The sequence below is a fragment of the Lactuca sativa genome, chromosome 2 (genome assembly GCF_002870075.4).
Source record: "Lactuca sativa cultivar Salinas chromosome 2, Lsat_Salinas_v11, whole genome shotgun sequence".
Taxonomy (NCBI): Eukaryota; Viridiplantae; Streptophyta; class Magnoliopsida; order Asterales; family Asteraceae; genus Lactuca; species Lactuca sativa.
Window position 1 is genome coordinate 227452969 of NC_056624.2, and position 9189 is coordinate 227462157.

The 9189-nt window shown below is 36.8% G+C and overlaps 1 protein-coding gene across 2 annotated transcripts; it reads right to left on the reverse strand.

Annotated features, from left to right (window-relative positions):
• Positions 1-314: 314 nt before the first annotated feature.
• LOC111903265 (probable serine/threonine protein kinase IRE) lies at positions 315-5829 on the reverse strand. Of its 2 annotated transcripts, none has more exons than XM_023899048.2 (17): positions 5185-5829; positions 4973-5040; positions 4658-4834; positions 3328-4572; positions 3048-3220; positions 2718-2964; positions 2506-2598; positions 2276-2416; positions 2109-2201; positions 1690-1948; positions 1517-1602; positions 1330-1418; positions 1160-1211; positions 1036-1092; positions 743-910; positions 576-656; positions 315-499 (listed from the first exon to the last, which is right to left on the reverse strand). In XM_023899048.2, the coding sequence occupies exons 1-17, from the start codon at positions 5615-5617 to the stop codon at positions 410-412; spliced, it is 3552 nt and encodes a 1183-aa protein (XP_023754816.1). In that variant the 5' UTR covers positions 5618-5829; the 3' UTR covers positions 315-409. The 2 variants fall into 2 exon arrangements, with proteins under 2 accessions (XP_023754816.1, XP_023754815.1); XM_023899047.2 differs by having other exon boundaries at positions 576-659.
• Between the last annotated feature and the right edge of the window lie 3360 nt (positions 5830-9189).

Below are 9189 nucleotides of genomic sequence, written 5' to 3' on the forward strand. Positions count from 1 at the left end.
CCTTTTTAGGAAGACCATGGTTTCCATACGGTCGGCCGTTTATATGGAGTGTTTTTTAGATGATTTGGTTGATCCGAAAGTGTGGGTTGATAGCTGGGGTTTTAATCAGACCAGTTATTGTGGTGAGTACAAAAATTATGGAGCGGGTTCATCTACTGCTGAACGAGTCAAATGGCATGGCTACCATGCCATAAAAGATGAAAAGATCGCTCAGCTTTACACGCTTGCTAAATTCTTGTCAGGTATCCTTTGGCTTTATGGAACCGGTGTGTGTCCCCTTTACGCCAGGGTTGGAGAGTTTCGAAACAAACAAATAACAGAAACTGATGAATTTCGTAATAGAAATGGATTTTACATTTTTATATTATATTTACAAGAAAAAATAAATATTTTGTTGGTGAAATTGGTGTCATGGGGTATCTGGTTTTGAATCTTGTATGGAATCTTGAGCACTCTTAATAAGTAAATCGTAGTTGATGGAAGCCAACTGGGACAAATTCTGATAAAAAAAAAAATTACAAATATGAATTATTGTAAGTATGAATTTGGAATTAGGTATATGAGATGAAACTGACCTTATATGAGAAGTTACTGAAAGAATAATTGACATTAGGATGTGGACCACCAAAGTCGGCCATGTGACTGTATCCCTCGCTCTGCTGTCAAGTAAAAACACAACACAGAGTAAAGAATAGAGAGAGAATAATGAGATTATGTGACAGAGGAGGTTGTAAGTATTTACCTCTTCATCGACCATGTTGCTGAGAGAACTATGACCACAAGATGTGTCAGCTTCAGACATATCATCGAAATCGCTACCACCGTCCAGATGTTGGTCGTCTGGATTCCAGATATATCGACTCATAAAATAGCTCGTATCAAGAGCTTCAGCAGATGGTATGAATGTTGCCTTCAGCCAATACAAAGTACAAACACAAACAAATTACTCTGCTTTTCAGATGGATGTTTGCCAAATATCTCTCGACTATACTTTTTATAATTGAATTGAATTAGAAAAATGATGAAATAAATAACCTTCTGCCTTGCAAGTGTGTCCCAGTTGATATTCTGAAAGAAAGGGTGTCTCTTCACCTGTTATACAACAGTTAGTAAGTAATTGTAATTTATCATCATATTTACAGATAGTATAATCTTTTACCTCTCCAGCCCCGGTTGCACCTAAACGTTGAATCGGATTATCAATAAGCAAGCTGACAACACACACCAAACAAAATAATAATAATAATAAAGAATTGTGTTACAGGGAAAGGCCCTAGAACCATCCATATTCATTTTTAATTTTATGTTCCGTTAATAAAAGTGTCTCACTTGTTTATCAGATCATATGCTTCCAAGCTCATGTCCTCGGGTACCTCAGGCCATGGTATGTCTCTATTCATAATGTTTGCAAAAATTTGCTGCACAAATATTTACACAGCTTCAAACTTCAAAATCCAAGAAATAATAAAATATATATATATATATATATTTGGAAAGAACATACATACATACATACCTGTGGAGATCCTGCATTGAAGGGTGGAATCCCTACAAGTAGCTCAAACAGGATAACACCAACAGACCACCAATCAGCTGTTGCAGCTGCGATGCAAGAAGTAGGGATATTTATGTATATTAAATATATATAATTTAAATTTTATAATTATGTTAGAAAGTGAAAAATCGAACCATGTCCCATGCCGAGAAGTATTTCAGGTGCGAGATAGTCAGGAGTGCCAACAACAGAGAGCTTTTGGCGTTCTTCTCTGTTGCTGTTGACTGGTGATGGTGATGGTGATGGTGATGGTGATGGCGATGGCGATTCTGTCTTGACTTCATTATTATTATTGTCTTGAAAGATGGCAGTCCTGATGGTTGATGAGCCAGTCCCTGATATTTCTTCCGTGTTGTTTATCAGACCAACCTTCGATAGCCCAAAATCTGTCAGCTGTAAAATTACGAATTAGAATTGTAAGATGAGAATGAGACCAACACGATTCATTCATTCCTTCATTTATTCATACATACATATACATATACATATACATATCTCTTCTATCATACACAATCTAATCATCATTTAATCATAAACCAAAGAAAACATTGACCTTGATGTGGCCATCTGGACCAATCAGCAAGTTGTCCGGCTTCAAATCTCTATGAATCACATTCAAAGAATGCAAATACTCCAACGCAAGAACCTGAAACAAATCATCACTCACAAATCACTCCTACCCCTAGAATAGAAAGATATAAACGCAGAGAAACAACTCACAAGTTCTGCAATGTATACACGTGCCATGCCTTCTTCCAAGCAACCAAGATTTCTCAGCAAAGAGAAAAGATCTCCTCCGTTTAAATACTCCATCACCAGGTATAGATTTTCTCTACATGTGAAAGAGTAGAAAAACCGTACCTGTCCACGTCAAATGCTAAACAACTTACCAAACTTCCACTTTACAATTATATCTTCAACATTCTCAGTTCTCAGTTCTCAGTTCTCACCACAAAAGGATTGCGAGCTGATATCAAGATATCACGTTCTGCCAGAATGCTTTGAACTGCATTTTTACGAATCATATCAGCCTTCTTTAAAACCTGCAAGACTTTAATAAATAAGTTACTTCAGATCTCAAGTACTGCATATTTGCATTTTCGTTTTTTAAGATCAAATATCTGCCCAGACATGTATGAAAATAACTTTATAAACGCCTTACCTTTATTGCAAAAACATCGCCTGTTGCCCTCTTCCTGGCCAAGAAAACCCGTCCAAATGCACCTCTGCTAATCGGTTTTATTATTTCAAAATCTTCAATAGATGTTCGATCCTTGGAGTACGCACTTGTAGCAGGGCTAGCACGTACATTACGCCCCATCTCCTCTCCTGATAAACTATCTTCATACGACATGTGACTCTCTGTTTTCTCGTCCTCTATCTGCCCACACAGAAGTACATACTTCTCCCTGTCATCAAATTCAACAAGTATTATTATATACACATATAATATCAACTAAGTAGGTTATGTTACGTGCATAGATCCACTCACTGTAATAGTTTCTCAATTCGTCTTCCAAATGTCTCAACAATAAGGGCATCCACCTTTCGATCCTGGATAGCATACTTGAGGTCTTTTAAACGATCAAGCATGGAATCCAATGCACTGTAATCGTTTGTGTTTATGTGGGCCAGAGATCGAGCGATTTCCAGTAGCTTGTGTATCTGTCATTCGATTGGGAATTGGGATGTTTTAGCACCTTAATAGAAAAAGAAAATTGATATTACCCTTTAGCTTTCTTTAATTTAACAGAATATATAGATCGCGATACCTGCTGCCAGTCTTCATACTCAGATATGGTTTTCCTTCCACTCAGGAATACATCAATCTGGTTCGCTCTTGGTGTGAGTAGAGGTGATCTAGGAGTCATGCATCCAGCCGATAAGGCTTTTGGACCCACAATAGGTATCATAGTGGCACGTGTGCTGTAATTCGTGTCAGGTAAACTGTGGAAATCTTCTGTGTCTGTTTCCTGGATGCTATCTAGGTCCTCAGAGAATTGACAGGACTTGTCCAGATCTTCAGATATACTTGATAGAGATGTTCTTGCACTTTCTTGACTTCCAAGTGCCATGTCAGCACCTTTTGGTGTCCATTCATCAATGATCCTTTCAAGAGTTTCTGCAACTCTTTCGAGTCTTTCATTCACACTCACGCCTTTTAAATCACATCTATCAGCAATAGTACATATTCTAGAGTGCTGCTCTACGTGTACAGTTGGTATTTCAACTTCACATATACGGCATATTAATGAGCTCTCATAATGATGTTGCTCTCCTGGAAATCCAAATGTAACTCTCCTTACTTTTGAGGTTGTCTCAAAATTCTCAGAAGGGCACACCGGGGGGCTATGTTCATGATCATGCTCATGCTCATCTTTAACTTCCAAATGGTCGGAGGAATCAGATAACTCCTTTGATGGGATGTCAAGGTCATTATGGTCTTTTACAACCTTATCTGCAGGAGATGGAAGCTTCTTCCAAGACGAAATCCTTTTACCAGTAGATGAAGTGGCACCTTTTGTTTGATCTAGCTCCTGATCCCCTTCATGTGAGCTGCCAGCTTGAGACTCGGTAGCTTGATCTTTTACTAATGAGTTGTTAAAGTTGTATGTAGACTCTGTATAGGCACCAATATCACTTAGCTGATGAAGACCCAAAATGTGGTGGCTATCTTCATATCCACACTCTTTATGGAATTGCACAAGTCGAGTGCATCGGGTGAGTATGAACAAGAGACGGGTATGGACTTGTTTGAGTATACCCATGGGTAACTCCTGACGACGATCATCAAGACTCTGAACAATGCTTTCACACTTCAACCAGAATTCATTGGATGTCATTTTTGCACACTTGCTAGCTATAATTAACAAGTCCTCCAACATCTCTTTCCATTCTGGATGAGACTCTGGAGTTTCTTCAAGTATTCCCACCAAATCTCCAGCAAAGATGCCCAGGTCAGCATTCACTTCTTCCTTCAACTTTTCAAACTTTCCCCTCAGCATTACCATGATCTCCTGAAGTTGAATAAATAAAGGGAGTTATAAGGATGGAGTTGAAAGAGCATGAGATTAGATATTCATTAATAAAGCAAGCAGCTACCTCCACATGTCCATATGCACGAGGTTTCCACAATGGCAGAGGTCTGACTCCTTCGGAATTGAGTTCATGAGAGAAGCTTTTTATATCAGGAACTTTCTTTTTGCGACCACTTGTGACACGCATTATGGCCTGGAACCTTGGAGACTGCATTTCCTTGGCAAACGCTGTGTTAGAGCCCTAGAATCAGCACTTCAGAATCAGTATCAACCACCAATTCCTTTAACTAAGTATAAACCTAGAAAAAGTAAGAATTTATACAAACAAAACAAACTTCAGGATTTAAATTTATTTTCCTATCCACTAACACGATATTACCTCCATTCCAGCATTAGATTGTAGTTGAACTTGTAAGGATTTAGATTGGCCCCAGGACACCTTCTTGCCTAGAGAAAAAAATGACATACATAACTAATCATGAGTTGCATCTAATTTAAGCAAGTTGAATTGTACTTTAAGCCCAAACAAAAATCTAATAAGCATATGATCGATCGTAAATATATGTTATCTCGGAAGATTGATCATGTAACCTGGATCAGCTTTTGCAGGCTGTTTCGATGTGTCCAGTTTACCTCCCGGAGGATTTGCGATCTTATCTACATCATAGGCATCCGATTTTGAGGCTGTGCCAGCAGTAGAATCAACAACCCTACGATGCAAAGAAGAGGAGCGACTGCGAATACGATTTAGGCCAAGAGATGAAGCATCGAGTATATCTGCTTCGTCTGTTCGGCGATCACAATCTTTGTAAGATTTGATGTCGTCGTCGCATCCACCTCCAACGTTGTTATCTCTCATTTCATCCATGGTGTGGATCCGACGAATCGAGATTGGAGGTATTTTCGTCAATCTGAGGAGTGGACCTGATCTTTGATGATCAGGATGTAAGTTTCCATGAGCATCATCAACAACGGGATTATTCGAGGTTCGTTCAAATTCTGATGAAGGTTGTGGATGTGACATCAGACGGAGAGAATCCTGTTATTCACCCCTCTATCAATGTGAGTGTAGATTTTAGCATAAAGAGAGAGAATCATTTGTCGAAAAATATGATGATGATGTGATGATTTCTAGGTTTTATTGGATCAAATTTCGTTCGATTTGGGGGAAAGGTTTTAGAAGATACAAACTAACAAAAGGGGGAGATTTCCGCGGGAAGCATAGCATAGAATGAATTTTGTATAAAAAAAATAATAAAAAAAAAATAGGGGTTTATTCACATGTTTTGAAAATTATATAATGCCCTTATTCAAATTACGGATTATACTTTAGAGTTTGACATTTTTCCAAGAAAACCAGATGACTTGTCGTTCAAAATTTTCCAGATAGATAGAAAAAATATTAAACTAATCCTTTTGAAAGCTTAAGCCTAGACCAACTTTTTTTATTTATACTGGTGGATAGAGTACGCAACAAATTAGAACACACAAAAAAATAATAAAGTTATTCAAATACAAATAATAAATTACAATTCAAAAACCCAGTCATTATTAACTGTCACAACCTACAAAATTGAGAATTGAGAAACTGCAAAGAAATGACAGTACAAATGACTTGATGAAATAACTACAAGCAACAAAGACAAACAGATAAATTGTTGGTGTGTTAAGGTTTTTTTGTAGTGTGCTTGCTGGGCCATCTTTCAATAGATTGAAAATCTCAAACAAATACAAATGACACAGATCAGTTTTCATATTCAATCCAAATTTCCAAAAGTCGAATATAATTCCTAATTCTATAACACAATTACCAAATTCCAAATTATCAAATCAGTGAAAATTATACAATCAAATTTCATAACTCTTACCCAATTGAAAGTGGGAGGTGAAATTTTGAAGGTGGTTAACCAAGGCTTCAAAACACATTGGAAGGTTGGTGTTAGGGTTGGGCTTGGACATTGGAATGCTAGACAACCGATCAACCATTCGGTGCTTCTTCGATATACCCTTCTTTCAAAAAAATATACCCTCGGCTTGCTCCTGCCCTGCTTTTTTATTTTCATTTTCGAGTTTCGAGTTTGGATGCACGGAAATGCAAATTAACGGTGTTTCATGATTCATGATTCATGAGATCGATGATTACTCCCGCCTCTGACGGTCAGCATGTAACTCCTGTTTTCCAGAATGAATCGAATTAGGGTTTCAAAGTCAAAATGTTGGATTTTGGTAGAAAAGGATTCTCACGACGTGATACATAGAGGCTCACGACGTGAGATGGGCTAATATGAAAACTTTTGTTCGGGAGTGGTCTCACGACATGAGACATAGAGGCTCACGACGTGAGAACTAATGCAGCCCAAGCCCATGATCGTTTAGGGTTTCCTTCGTATTTAAGCACCTCTATACCCATTTTAGGGTTCATTATGAGCCTCTAAACCCTCTTTCACCTCAGAAAACCCTAGCCTTCATCCCTTGCTTGATTCTTGGTCGTTTTGGAGCAATTATTGGTTTGAAGAAGAAGAAGAAGAAGGTGATCTTTTGAAGGAATCATCATCATCATCACCTTACATTTTTCTGGACCCTTGTAAGTGTCAACCCTTCTTCATTTATTGTTATTTGTGGCTAGATCTAAGTTTTGCCCCACTTTCCTCCTTGGTTGAGCAAGTTTGAATGAATGGAAGTCATAAAACTGGCAACTTTATGGGTTATAAAGGCCTTTAGAGTGTCATGAAATGCAGATCTAGTGAATGGTTGAGTTATGGAATCTTGCATGAAAGTTGGAGGAGTAGAAAAAAAATGATACATCCAATAGAAATTCCCATCCACTTTATCTCTCCTCTCTTCTATTGCTAGCTCCTTAGCGAGCTCTTCCTAGCGCGCGTCTGGTAGCACTTCATTTGTGTGTGTGGTTTAGCAAACCATTCCTCCAAACCTTAGGGATTATGTTTGAGTTCTTGGATAGTTGGATATTGGTGAGAGTAGAGAAAAACCAATCGTATTTGATTTTTTTGTTTAGAGTTTTGATGCCAAGGGATTCTCATTTTTCTACAACTTACCATCATGCCCTGTTTACTTTGGCCATTGATTAAAAAAAAGTTAAATAATCAAATGCTTAGATTAATTATTATTGGTTTCTAATGTTCATTTTTTAATATTTTTTTTCAATATTTTTAAGGGTAAAGTATGTTGCACCTTTGCCAAGGTTATGCGTATTGGGTCCTACGTTCTTTGGCTTTTGATGTAGCGATATGCTTTTTTTTTTAAAATAGATAAAAAAAATAATAATAATAATAATAACAACAACATAGGCAAACTCTTTTTGTCCAACAACCTTGTTTCTTGTTTCAACTTTCTTCCCAATTTCATAGCATTTAACTTTCACTTTTTCTTAGTTTCTAAGATTAAAGCATGTTCATTAAGCCCCTTATATTTATCCAAGTAGATACACACCAACATGTTTACATGTTAGCAACTAAAGTGCCATTATTGACATTTGTTTCTCTAGTTTTAGAACATGTTACCACGCACATTAATTATTTTCTGTTTTATGCATGTAAAAGTTAAAACCTTATGTCGCAAGAGTATATATGGGACTTCTGCAAGCGACAAAACCTATTCAACAGTGTTCTTAATTTCGCTTAAAATGCATTGGGTTTAGGGTGTTGTCAACTTTTCAGGTACCTTTTCTTGAATAGATGCAGTCTGCCCCTATTATAAGGACACGATTATTAGGCCCCCATACCACTATACACCAACATTTAGTCAATCAATTATCAGCAACTTCACAAAAATAATAATAATATTATTATTATGAACAAAAGATGTGGTCCAGTAGAAGTGGGGAGTCATGAACTACCAAAGCACATGGATGATTAGATAAATACATACAAAGAGATCGATGTTTAAAGAGTCTAGAATAGACATGACTTAATGGGAAGTACTTTGATGTGCTTTTTTTATGAATTTATTTAAACTAGCAACACCTACTAGACCAACAACCTTTTTTTCCTTAGCTTAATGAGGGCCGAAATGGGTTGGTGGGGTTTCTACATAACTTCATCCCAACACTAGATTATAGAATTCACCATCACTCAATCACCCTGTGTGTGTAATCGATCATATGCATAAATTGGATTCGTCGAGTTCTATATGGTACCCAACTTAGACGCTTAAATGGCCCCATATTTGACACATCATTTTAATTTCATAGTTTATTTTAGGTAAATTAAGTAATCTAACTATATTTTAATGTGTATTTAAGAAAAAATAACAAAAATAACCATTTGGTCCGGAATGGTCATTCCGGACCAATAAAAACATTTTTTCAGACAAAAAATACATTTTGGATTGATTCTGGACCAACATTACTGGACCAACATTACGGATTCCGAACCGACATTCGGATTTTGGGAAAAAAAAAAAAAAAAACTCAGGAATTTCAAAAACAAGTCCAAAATCTGATGAAAAAATCCGGAATTTCAACAACAAATCATTTTTACTTAAAACTAACAAAAAGTTAAACAAATATATTAATGTGAACTATATACAATATTAGTGCACAAAATTATACATTTTATTAGAAAACAGATACATCAA

What these genes read in the sequence shown, in the direction of transcription:
- LOC111903265 (XM_023899047.2), bottom strand. Translation starts at nt 5,617, where the DNA reads ATGTCACATCCACAACCTTCATCAGAATTTGAACGAACCTCGAATAAT. An exon ending in GTGCATATGGACATGTGGAG is followed by an intron (nt 4,573 to 4,657) that starts GTAGCTGCTTGC and finishes ATTCAACTTCAG; the next exon opens with GAGATCATGGTAATGCTGAG. An exon ending in ACACACTTGCAAGGCAGAAG is followed by an intron (nt 911 to 1,035) that starts GTTATTTATTTC and finishes TATTGGCTGAAG; the next exon opens with GCAACATTCATACCATCTGC.